The sequence below is a fragment of the Garra rufa genome, chromosome 15 (assembly GCF_049309525.1).
Source record: "Garra rufa chromosome 15, GarRuf1.0, whole genome shotgun sequence".
Classification (NCBI taxonomy): Eukaryota; Metazoa; Chordata; class Actinopteri; order Cypriniformes; family Cyprinidae; genus Garra; species Garra rufa.
Window position 1 is genome coordinate 7421495 of NC_133375.1, and position 13859 is coordinate 7435353.

A 13859-nucleotide genomic window follows, 5' to 3' on the forward strand; every position below is an offset into this window, starting at 1 on the left:
CGATTTTCGAGCGCGATTTGGCGTGGCTTGTCAGTGATTTAAGGCTGGGGTGTATGAATTGCGCTCCAGCTGAACGCACGTGATGGGGATTTACTACTAATCAAAGTACCGGCTTCATTGACTAAACGCGCCTCACAACATCGTTCGATTAATCGTTGCAGCCCTACTCACAATAGCCTAGCTGCAGAACTTCTGATGATTCGGCTATGCAAATGTTGGGGGCATAAGTATTAACGATCGCGACTATTACGTAATAGTCGCTGTTATGTTGGAATTGGCCTATTTTTCAGTGGTCTTTTGCAAACACCAGATTTATATAAGGAGGAAACGATGGTATTTGAGACTCACGGTATGTCATGTCCATGTACAGAACTGTTATTATTCAACTATGCCATGGTAAACAGTTTTCCATTCTATGCCTAGATTCTACCAAGTGACAAGAATTTGGTTGCATTTTTGTAGCATTTTTAAAATCGCATTAAGTATTATTTTTCTCTGCTGTCTGAAACCAGACAAGCTCTGATCTGATCAGAATTTGCTCTTGGGTTGTGGCCTACCAGTTGGCAACCACTGATGTAATGTAGTGTGCATCTTATACATTTTAATTGTAAAGCTTATAACTAACACACAATAAAGATAAAAAAAAATTCCAGTCTGCATGAAGAATGAGAGAATTAATTAGGCTGCGTAAATGTGCAGAAGGTTGTTGTGGGTGAGGGTGAGCATGTGTCACTTGCAGCCCCCTCCAAACAAACAATTATTGCTTGCAGCTTTCTATCCGACGACTTTGATCTGATTCGTCAAGGTTTTTCAGAGCATCACTTACTTTCTTTTTTTTTTTTTTCACTGGCCCTCACAGTGTTGCGGCTTTGACACCAGGCTATATTAAACACAGCACAGGAATGGACAGACCTCATTATCCCCTATATACCATATACCCTTAATGGATTCTGGGAAAAAAGAATGCTTAAATGTACCTTTACGCATTTAATGGAGCCCTGAGGTAGATGGAGAATGGCTTAATAAGACCTCGGGACTCTGAATTGCTAGTTACAGTGTAGAAAAGTGGATCTTGGCCATTTAAAAAGCATTCATGGCAATTTGTCGCTTAGAACAAGGCTGGGAAAAAGAGGATGTTGAAATTGTTCATTTCCTTGTTGAAGTTGGTCCATTTCCTGCCCTCTTTGATGTATACGTCTAATCTTTATTTCCATGGAAACAGAGCCTGAGGGCAGATATATTATTTTGTTCTATCGTTCCTTCACTGTCTTTCCGGTCAGTTCACCTGGTCTCTTAGGAAAAATGAACAGTTGGCTTATAGAACACCAGACATATATAATCTATTAAAAAATGTATAGGTTTTGAGTATTCAATGTTCCTATTCTGCCCCCAAATCTCAAATGCCATCCTTTTCATTAAAATAAAATAGCATGATGAAATCTCTTGCGGGGCAAGAATTGTGAGCAGAATTAATATTTAGATTTCCTTATATGTTATTAATGTATTATATGCATGTTATATATAGCATTTTAACCTCAACAGTACTGGCCATAGCAAAGCTAGTCTGTGTTTATTCTCCTAAATAACAAACTATAGTTAATTTCTACGGAGCCCCCAAAAGGTCATGGTGGTAAAAAAAAAAAAAATTATCAGGGGTGGTTGGAAAAAAAATTTGGGGTGTCTGGAAAAAATTTGGGGTGTGAAAAAAAAAAAAAAAAAGGGTTCTCTCGCAAAGATATTTACGTTCCCTCGCAAAACTTTTGCGTTATCTCGCAAAAATGTTGTTCCCTCGTAAAACTTTTGCGTTCTCTCGCAAAACCAGTTGAGTTCGCACAAACACTTCCTGTTTACTTTACATTTTGCAGTGGTTCATACAGCTCCAAATGTTCACAATGGAGTGGTTCATAGAGCTTTATTTGAACTTGGACTCGAGTATAAAGAGGGAACGCAAAAGTTTTGTGAGAGAACACAAAAAATATTTAAATTAATTTCTCTCACCCTGATTTTTTTCCACCACCCCGAAATTTTCTCCAACCACCACCATGACCTTTTAGGGGCTCCGTAGATTTCTTACTTTCAACAAAAAGACAATTTGTGATTCCTACATTATAAAAAACAATGAATGAATGAATAGTTTACATTAATATTTTTGAGTTACAATAATGTATAATTGTTTCACCAACAAATTACATTGAGTTTGAGGAACTTGGCATAAACAATTTTTAAGCTGATTATATTTGATCATATAAAACCACCGAGTGGGAGAAATATGCAATAAAAGGAGAACTCAGGATGGAGGCACAGTTTTGAGGTTTTCATCTAATAATTTTAAAGTTATTTGTCAAAAGTATAAAAAATAATACCAAATGCAATGACCTCTTTTGTTTGTTTTGTAATCAGCATGATGATAATAAATACCAAAATACTCATTATCAGCATCAGCAATTATAACTGTAGCTGATTAACCTGCTGATAAACAGAAGTGTCATCTGACATCCTCATCAGTGGATAATCAAGTGTTTAGCTGTGCTAAAATCCACAATATGATGTAAAACACTTGTTTGCAACATTACTGTGCAGCTCCCTGTTATTTTTTATATACTGTATACAGTGAGGTTTGTAATTTCAGATACCAGAGGGAAAATCCCCAGATTTTTAATTCCTGTACATGAATTACCAGAGAATGCTTGCATGTGGTTGTCTCAGTACAGAATTGCTGAGCAGCCTATGAATAGTCCCACTTATGACGTTTATATAAGGGTGCCGGGAACAGTGTAAGACAAGTTTAAAGCATGCCACAAAGTTGACCTAACCATTACAGCCATTAAAGCCATTAAAGCATTAAAGTTTGCGCTAACTTGAGTTCACTGATTCCAGGAAGGGATGCTTATGTTTGAAATACAGCAACTAGGACATCTGGAAATAATCAACCCTGTGCATCATCACAGACAGTCAACACGCGCATTCCCTTACACAGCATAAACAGAAAATCTTTATCCTAGTCACACAAGCCACCCTTCCATCCAGCCACACAGAAAACAAAAGAGGAATATCTCAACTCTGCAAAGTGAAAAATAAATCTGATTAAAAAAAAAAAATGAAAAAAAAAATGAAATTGTTGGTAACACTGTATTTCAAGGTCCAATTCTCACTATTAACTAGTTGTTTATTAGCATGCATATTACTGTTTATTAGTACGTACAAAGCACATATTAATGTCTTATTCTGCATAACCATATTCTAGATCCTTTAATCCTATACCATAAACTTAACAACTATCTTACTAACTATTAATAAGCAACAAATTAAGAGATTAATGAGGGAAAACTCTTAGTTAATAATGAATAGGTGTGTCCTAATCTAAAATGTTCCCAAATTGTTTTTTGAAAATGTTTGGTAATGTTTTTTGGGTCCCACCTTACATTAGGTGACCTTAACTACTATGTACTTACATTTAAATGAATCATTTGTTACAATTTACTTATTGTGTACATGTTTTACATTGTACCTATATGTAATTACATTTGTAATTAATTTCTGTAATTACCACTGTTGACCCATCCCTTACACCCTAACCCACTCTTAAACCTACCCATACCACCAAACCTGTCCCTAACCTTACCCATATCCCACCTTAATAGAAGCAAAAGTGTTTTTCAATGTAATATGGCCACATTAAGTACATTGTACTTATTTTTTGCTCTAAGAACATAATAGTTAAGGCCACTTACTATAAAGTGTGACCGTTTTTGTAAGGTGGTTTTAAGCGTTTTAAAAAACTGAATAGAAAAATATCACAATACCTTGAACTATTCCTTGAAACATGGTGCAGTGCTACTAATCAACATGTAAGACTACATTTACTGGCAGGACTCCTGTAAGCGAGCACCACAGGACTATACTCACTCTTTGCAGTGTCTTTTTGACAACATTTACACAACCATTTCCTCTTCCAGAGTACGATGCAGACTTTGTCAGATCATTGCTCTTTCCCACTGAACATTTGACTAGCCAGGCAGAGTTTTGTTTGGGATTATATCTTTGCCCTGCCAACTGCAGATGTTTTAATTATTGTTGCAATTCTGTTTGGTGACGCTACTGATGTAAAAATGAACGCTGAAGAGTTATGACCCAACGAAAATAGCTGCTGATAAAACTAAATAATTTAAATTCCTGAAAGCTTTACCACATTCATGTCAGAAAGACACAAATGGCTTTGAGTATGTGCCAAGTTTCTAGTTTAGAACACACTAGAAAGAATGTGCCTTTTGTATATTTACACACCTCTATAACAGAACATGGGTTTGTTGTCAAGTCTCATAGAATTAGCACATTAAAATGTTTTAGAGTATGCAAACATGAATGAGTCAGATGAGTACTGAATGAATGGAGAAAGCAATAAGCATAATAATAAATGGAATGAATAATTCATTTTTGCTCAGTCATTTAATATGAAAGAATAGTAAACCTCAAAGCTTCATGCATTCTGAGGAAGGCTGGGTCAAGCTCTCAGTTTATTATAGTGCAAGGATGAAGAGTTTCTGCTTTGGTGAAATTATGCGTAGCCACAGTGTTGTCTATTACACATGCACTGAATATCAATGAGGCTGTTGTTTTCTTCCGTTCTTTGTTACATACAGTACAATACAAGCACTGTACTTACAGAATGACAATATAAACAAATGTTCTTCTCAAAATGTCTTGCAAAGATGAAGCTGACGATCCTGACTCACTCATCTTCTCTTGTACAAACCATTAGAAAGAAATGCATCTTTAAGGATTACATAATGAAAGGGTTTTTGTTTTCGATTGGTTATATTTTAAAGTAGTCATCTAAAGCTTTCTATAGATATATTTATCATGTCTGTAAGGCAAGTATTCACTGAGTTTTGGTTCATCATTGTGAAGTGCTTCTGTTCAAGACCGAGATGGCAGAAAGAACATCCTGATTGTTTTCTTTATTTTGCAAAAGCGCAATGTTTTGTTAATATTGTGAGTGCACACAAACAAAAGTAGACCCTTTACAGTTCTGAATGATGAATTACTCTTATCTTTATAAGCAACAATTATGGTGTATTTTAAGTTGTTTCCACTGTTTTATGTGGGTGTTTTTCTGCTAAGGGGACAGGACAACTGCACCACATCAAAGGGATGATGGACAGGGCCATGTACAGTCTGGGCCAGGGCATTGCAGCCAGCCAGGGCACTGAAAATGGGTCATGGATGGTTATTCTAGCATGACAATGACCAAAAACACACGGCCAAGGCAACAAAGAAGTGGCTCAAGAAGAAGCACATTAAGGTCCTGGAGTGGCCTAGCCAGTCTCCGGACCTTAATCCCACAGAAAATCTGTGAAGGGAGCTGAAGAAATGAGTTGCCAAATGTCAGCCTCAAAACTTAATGACTTGGAGAGAATCTGCAAAGAGGAGTGGGACAAAATCCCTCCTGAGATGTATGCAAACCTGGTGGCCAACTACAAGAAATGTCTTCCCTCTGTGATTGCCAACAAGGGTTTTGCCACCAAGTACTAAGTCATGTTTTGTAAACGGGTCAAAAACTTATTTCACTTTTTCAACCTTTTTGAAATGTTTTTCTGGATTTTTTTGTTGCTATTCTGTCTCTCACTGTTAAAATAACCTACTATTAAAATTATAGACAGATCATTTCTTTGTCGGTGGGCAAATATACAAAATCAGCAGGGATCAAATAATTATTTTCCCCACTGCATATATTTTTTAATTACCTTTCTTGATCTTACGATGGAAGTTAATGGCATCCACAGATGCTGTCACAATGTTGGTCTTGCAATGACGAGCAGCAACAATCCCTGCCACCTCATCCATCAGCTTCATGGTCACACCTGAGGACGAAAGATATCAGGGCAATTTACAATCTTATTTACAATCAGAGTAAAAACCATTCAAAGGTCATTCATGTGAACTGTTGGTCCTGCTGAAAGAAAATGCAAAGACACTTGTGATAATAAGAGTCATGATCTCCTGCTGACAGCGCATACATAAACAAAATCCACTGCATACATATGTGCAGTAAACATCCTCTGACCTCAAAATAAAGAGCCAAATTACTTTAATGTTCAACAGGAAAAACACTAAACAGGATCAACACTACATTTTTTACTTAATATTATTGCTTTGACTCTTAAATAGCCCTGTTGTCATGACAAGAGCTCAGTGTCAGACTGGACGGCTGATGCCTAACTGATATCCACTGCTATGACAGTGTTGCAGTGACATTTAAATGTGTGAAATGCTACCATTTAAAGCCAAAAGAGAACCAACAGCATAATATCTTCACAAAGCAGCAGCAGGGACATAAAAGCTAATGCAAGCTAATAGCCGAGAGTCCATTTCATTATCATCCCTCATTATCAGCACTGTTTTGGCTGTAATGGCATTCCTATCTTCATACTAAATATACTCATTTGGCAGTGAAACGCAAAACCTGATGTTATATGACAGAAAATTACATTAAAGCAAAAATGATGCAGTATGATTACTGCTTACTAAGCACTGCAACAGCAATCATATAAATTGCACAGTGCATGGCTGGGACAAAGTTCAGTGCTTTATGAATTATACATGTCTCTGGGCAGAACAGGTCACCGACAGTCTCAGGAGAATCAGACCACTTGTTCTGAATCACAATATCTGTATAACTTGGAAATTTCACTATTTCACTGTCCAAACCCATTCCAATAGGTTTGTGTACGGAACATAGAGATTCCTTTATAACTGTCCCATTAGCCAAAGCTCTGAAATTTATTTTGGGTTGCATTCAGATTCAAAATTGGCATGTCAAGGCATGATTGACACTAACAAGTGTTAAAAGTGTTGATGAAAGTGACATGCAAGTCTGAATGTGGATCGTGGGGGATAACATTTAAGAGCTGCAATGAAGTAAATAAATGCCAGAATTTTCATTTTTGGTTGAACTGTTGCCTTGAAATTGATGTGGCTTGCACTGAATATACTATGTGTTTTTGTCAGGATTCATGGACGGTTTTTGTACAGTATGTGTTCTTAGTGTCTTTCCCCCTTTGTTGATATGTTTTGGTTTCTCCCGTCGTTTCCCCTATTGTTTTGGCTATTTTGGTTCCTCCCTGACCATATTTGGTACTTCCTCCCCTTAATTAGATCATTTGCCACCACCTGTCCATGTGATTAGTCGACACCTTATAAGTTGGTTTGTTTGCATTGTTTCCTTATCCGGCGATGTTGTATTTGGATGTTGTGCCCATATTTCCTAAGTTTTCCTTTGTTTTGCTCGGTTCAGTGTATTTTGTTTTTTGTTGTGTTTTGCCTGGTGGTATTATTAAATATCATTCACTTACTCCTTCGTCTCCTCCCGTTTCTGGACGCATCCTGACAGTTTTAACATATGTTGCTTTCATTTTTACGTTTTTAAAGGAATTACATAACATTGAGCATCATATATTTCAAATATTTGGTCCATATACATTTAAAACTTCCAACTTAAATGCTAATTAAAAATAAAATCTGTAATTCATGCCATGTCTAACATTTAGGAAACTCTTTTCCAAGGCACACTGTGTGATAACAAAACCTGAACTTTGGAAAGCTCATGCTACTGTGAGCCAATAAAATTTTGGTTCCTCTTGCAAAAACATACCGTGGTTGCCATACTTTTATTTAAAATATATGGCAATGTGTGTTAAACCAGTTTTGTACGGTTACTACAGTATTGTAGAGTTTTTCACACTAAATTTTTATGTAATGATATAATGATGTCATCGAGGAAGGGGTCATGTACATGGTTCCCAAACCATTCAACAGATCTGCTGTCTAGCAAACATGCAATGAGCCAAGACCCAATTCATAGTGTTTAGCACATGCTAATCTAATCATAAATGCATAATGTAAAAAAAAACTGCAACACTAATATTCGGTAAACACACCCATTTTTTTTTTTATTAGACCAAACTATTTAGATAGGTTTCTATAGTGAATGAATGAATCAATCAATCAATTAATCAATCAATTAGGTATGTATCAACCAACACACCTAATAAAATCACTAGGTTTTGTAACAGCTAATATGTATTTTACCAACTGCTGAGAAGTAGTATTGGTATGAACAGTCTGGGTGTTAAGACTACTATGTATGGCCACTAAATCAGGAAATATATGGAAGATGTTGCTGCTGCGGCTTTGAAAAATATCTGGCCTGAGGTAAATCTTCTGAACAGAGAAGAATGGAAACATATTGTATGTGATATAAGGCCTTTAATGACCATATCTATTGTTCCAGGTCCTAAGGGACTTTCATTAGTTTGGTGTACAATGTAGACATTACAACTGCAACCAACAGATGATTAAAACAGAATAATTTTATTATTATTATTATTATTATTATTATTATTATTATTATTATTATTATGTAACAAATTGCAGTGTAACAGTGATGAATGGAGACATGCAAATTAGTTTTTTCATGCTAAACAAAAAAAAAATTATGAAAAAATGTGACTTAAGTATCTTGTTAAGTGTGTTAGTACACTCTTAAAAATAAAGGTGCTTTGAATGGTTCTTCACAGCGATGCCATAGAAGAACCATTATTGGTTCCACAAAGAACCATTCAGTCAAAGGTTCTTTAAAGAACTATCTCTTTCTTACTTTTTTACAATCTGAGGAACCTTTGCCACAAAGAACCTTCTGTGAAACAGAAAGGTTCTTCATGGAACCATTTAGACAAAAAAGGTTCTTCCATGGCATCGTGAAGCACCTTTATTTTTTAGAGTGTAGTATACCATGGGAACACAGCACACACATGGCATCCCAATGTTTCCTTGGAATGACCTTTGTAATGACCCTTAGGCCATTCCAAATGTCATTAGATCAATGAAAATCAATTAGATCAGGGAAAAGTGGTTGACATAGCTAATGCGGTTGCAAAAAACTGTATCTTTTCATCGAAGCATCATAACCAAATACTGTAGAAAGCTGTGAGAGAGTTAAGTATTGGAAACTGGGTGTTAAGCAAGAAAAATCCTAAAACGGATGATTAATTTAGCAAGAGGGTCAGCAGATAGCACAGATATAGAACAGAATGACACTCCCAGGAATATTTCTAGACCAAGATGACTTGCAATTCACAGCATCAATGCATGTTTTGTAAGCTCCCCTGACACCAAACAGGCAGAGACTTGACTACTCTGGATCACTGTATGAGCTGGTTTTAGCGATGGACCCTGGGGACTCTCATCTCCAAGTGAGATTCCCTCAATTTACACATGGCACTGAAAGCACACTCTACCCTCAAAAACTCTCTCTTGACAATTTGTGGCAAAGCTTCTTCACAAATCTCAGCTAGTGAGAAAGCGTCATCTCTGGATGTGCAGTGGTGTAAACACATGGGAGAAGCATGAAATGGCTGCTGAGATTTTGCACAAGTTTCATAACAGGGGCCATTTTTAACTTAAGATTATGAGTTTTGTCAGGCAAGAGGCTCCTTCTGCAAGCTTTCACACCTGATCTTGTGTGGTTCAACACTATCAGTCTTGTCAAACCGGAGTTGGGAACTATTCATGGTTTTTTAAATCTACAGTGGATATGAAAAGTCTAAATTCCTCTGTTAACATTGCAACTTTTAAGTAAAATCAGTTTAGATATTTTACCACATTAATGTAATACAGAAATCAACAAAATTCATGCAATGAACAAATAGGAACATAAGGAATACACATCCATTTGGGGACCAGTTTTTACTATTAACTATTACCTATGACTTTTTACGGTAACACTTTATTTTAAGGTGTCATAAAACAGAGTAACTACCTAGTTAAGTACTTAGTACTTGCTGTGGTACTTAAATGAAACAAAATGTACTTATCATGTAACTATGGAACAGCCTGTGCTTACAGTTTGTAATTATGTAGATGTAATAGGCAGCTACTGTTACACATATGTAACAGACAAGTCTGTTACACAGCTACTTGTACACTTAAGTACAATCTTGATAAACTTTATTTTAAGTAGCTTATGCATGTGTAATATTCTGTAATTTTAATGTTATTAGAAAGGTATTACATGTATTTAAGCTGCTTACTGGTGGGTTAAACTATGGTGCAGCTGGATAAGGTGTACAGTATAGATACACATGAAGTACACTTAAGTACAATCTTGATACACTTTATTTTAAGTAACTTATGTTTATGTCATATTATGTAATGTAATTAGAAATGCATTACATGTATTTTAGCTGTGTACATAAGAGAACAGTACAAAACAAAAAAAACAAAAGCAGTTAATGACCCCTTTAATATTTGTTACTTACATTTAATTTGTTTTAATGTTGCATTAAAGGTGGAAAAAAGACCTGATATGATTTTTCTTGGATTCTTTTCTTAAAAAGCTGCAATTTTAGTGTGCAGTAGGGCTGTGCAATTAATCGAAATTCAGTTTCGATTTTGATTTCGTCTTCAAACGATTATGAAAATACAATAATCGAGATAAAACGGTTATTGTCCCGATTCCGCCCCCTTTGTGCGCATTCGCTCGTCTATAAAAGCCCAACTGCACATGCAAATCAGTAAAATCATGTAACGTGACTTGCAAAAAATGGGACTTGCTTGATTTATTAATGTTTATTTGATGTTGTGTTTTTAAAAGCACGGAAGAGAATTTGCGCTCTTTTGTTCATGCATTAAGAGATGGAACAGAACACGGAAAAGTAAAGTGAACGTTTAGCTTAAGATGCATGCCTAAACGGTCAAATACATGCAAATATATGTCAAAATGCGCGTTTAGTGATTATTCGTGTAAACCTTCGTCAGTTATGTCTCAAATTACCATAAACAGTTGAGAAAGAAAATACTTGTGTAACAGTAATATACAAGAAATATTCCTTCTGCCGTCTCTGTGCTTAATGTTACTCAAAAAACAAAAGACAAAGACAAAATCACTCACTGCTCTTGATGGAGGGACTTTTGTAGTTTTTATAAGAAACAAAGCATGTTTATTTCTTACAGTGAAGACTATGCTGTTCTATTTTCCATTCAATTAATTTAATTAAATTTCCAAAAAACTGTTTAATTTGTATCTGTCACAAGTGCGGTCTCTGTGACTCCCTCTAATCGCCGCCAGCGGGAACCATCTCCGGACATTTAACTCACTACATTTCCCACAATCCCGTGCCTGGGACTCCCACTTCCGGTTCTGGGTCATCCGGTTCACTTCCCCTTTGTTGGTCATTTATAGAGCGCCATGCTGGCTTGTTCTTTGTGAAGTTTTGTTAGCCTGACTATCAATCCTGAGCGTTATTCTCTATCTAGATTACCTGTTACCAACCGGACTGTTTATTTGTTGTTTGAACTCTCGCTGCCTGCCTATTGACCTTCTGCCTGGACTTTTGACTACTCTTTGGATTATCTGTATTGAACCTGGCCTGTTACTCGGATTTTGTTAATAAAGTATCGCATATGGATCCCACGCCTCCGGATCAGTCAATGGCTGCGTCACAGTATCTTTTTTAAATTGTATTGCTATCTTTAAATTAATCAATCATATAAAGTTCTGGACCCACTCATAATCGTGTTAAATAATCATGATTACAATATAGACCAAAATAATTGTGATTATGATTTTTGCCATAATCGAGCAGCCCTACACAAAGGTGCTTCACAATGCCATAGAAGAACCTCTTTGTCTAAATGGTTCCATAAAGAACCTTTAACATCAGAAGAGCCTTTTTGTTTCAGAAAAGGTTCTTTGTGGTGAAAGAAGGTTCTTCAGATTATAAAAAGGTAATAAAGGGATGGTTCTTTAAAGAACCTTTGACTGAATGGTCCTTTGTGGAACCAAAAATGGTTCTTCTATGGCATCGCTGTGAATAACCTTTTAAAGCACCTTTATTTTTAAGAATGTAGTGTGTAGTCCATTGTATGACTATAAGCTGGTTCAAACTGCTCTAGATGCTTTACTGGCATGCTCTTGACCAGCAAAACTTAGCTGACAAGCATGATCCGTCTAGTAAACCTTGTCTTGCTAAGCTAGTTAAAAAGCCTGTTGGGGATGCCAGGCCACTGGCATATCATTCTGGCTATCAGCATCCACAACACAAAATATACAGGTTGGTTCAGTCACCTTAGGCTTTGTTTTCACCTGGTATGCCGTGCCGCTCACGAAGACGTATGAACGCTGTTACATGTCTCCTTATGTTTCATGTCTTTTGCCTTTGTGTTTGCACTATTCTGATTTGGTTTCTCCCTCTGTCTTCCCCCGTCTGTTTGTAATCATTTGGTTTAGTCCTTGTTCATTCATTATCTGTATCACCTGTGTCTCCTGATTAGTTTGCTTTATAAGTCTGTCTTTGAGTTCAGTCTATTGTCGGTCATTTATTATGTTTACCTTGTGTGTGGATGTCTCTTGTTCGTTTCAAGAAGTTAATTAAAGTCATTATTGTTGGAATCCTGCTTCCCGTCTCGTCAAACCAGCACATCACGTAACAGAATGACCGACCCAAAGATGACGGCTGGGGGACGGCTGTGGAGTTTGCGGCAGAGCGGTCGAGAGTTGGAACGGTATGTTGCAGATTTCATTGAGCTTTACCATCTGGTGAGCTGGCCCGATACTACTCTCAGTATTGTGTTTCTGTCGGGGCTGGACACTGACATTATTCAATGTGATATCCCTGATCACGATTTCCCGTTTGTCGAATTGGTTAATTTCATTCTTTATTTAAACTGCTCTAATTTCGAGGTAGGAAAAATAGAGAATACAAGTCAGACGTCTTGTCCAGTCCCCTCAGAAACACGCCACATTGTGCCAGCTCACCCGAAGCCAAGAACTGCGACATACCGGTCCAACCTCTCAGACCGCCTGTTCGGCCCTATACGTCCTGAAATCCTCCAAAACTCCATAGTCGCCCTCAGCCCAGTACCGACGGCCGAAAAGCCTGAGTCTGCACGCAAGAAGGCTGCTACGCCAGTGCCAGCATGCAAGATGGCCGCCGCTCATGATTTCCCGGCCGAGATGGCCGAATTTCCTGATTTCCCGGCCGAGATGGCCGAATTTCCTGATTTCCCGGCTGAGTTGGCCGAATTTCCTGATTTCCCGGCCGAGATGGCCGAATTTCCTGATTTCCCGGCCGAGATGGCCGAATTTCCTGATTTCCTGTCCGAAGAGGCCACAATTCCTGATTTCCTGGCCGAGATGGCCACAGCCCCTGATGTCCCGGCCCAAATGACGGCAGCTCCCGATCTCCCGGCCAAGATGGTCGATGCTTCGGAGTGCCCGGCCAAAGAGGACGTAATAGACATTATGGATATGCCTCTGCCTATGGAGTTCACGGCCCCAATCCTTTCACCAGAATCTCCACTGGTCCTGTCCTGCCGCCCAGAGCCTCCGCTGGTCCAGTCCAGCCGTCCAGAGCCTCCTCTGGTTACGACCAACCTTCCAGAACCTCCGCTGGTTACGCCCAGCCTTCCTGAGCCTCCGCTGGTTACGTCCAGTCTTCCAGAGCCTCCGCTGGTCCAGTCCAGCCTTCCAGAGCCTCCGCTGGCCCAGTCCAGCCTGCCAGAGTGTCCTCCAGTGACGGGTCTTCCAGAGCTCCCGCCAGAGCCGACTCTTCCAGAGCTTCCTCTAGAACCCCCGTATGAACCAGCAAATTTTCCCAAGAAAATTTTGGGGGGGGGCTACAGGCCCTTAGCCAACGTGGCCTGGCCGAAGGTTGAGGCCAAGGCCACGAGGGCTGTCCTGCCATGGCCGCTTGAACTGTCTACACGGCCATGGTTTCCTGACCCACCATGGCTGCCTGAACTATCTACATGGCCATGGTCTCCTGACCCACCATGGCCACCCGAACTGTTTGTCCGGCCAT

The 13859-nt window shown here is 38.3% G+C and overlaps 1 protein-coding gene across 1 annotated transcript in view; it reads right to left on the reverse strand.

Annotated features, from left to right (window-relative positions):
* LOC141287079 (cytosolic acyl coenzyme A thioester hydrolase-like) overlaps nt 1-12836 on the reverse strand; it is a 47303-nt gene extending 34467 nt beyond the window's left edge. The window contains exons 1-2 of the mRNA XM_073819212.1: nt 12815-12836; nt 5744-5861 (exon numbers count right to left, since the gene is read on the reverse strand). Coding sequence (XP_073675313.1) covers nt 5744-5861; nt 12815-12836 — 140 coding nt within the window. The remainder of the gene's footprint in view (nt 1-5743; nt 5862-12814) is intronic.
* Nucleotides 12837-13859: the final 1023 nt, after the last annotated feature.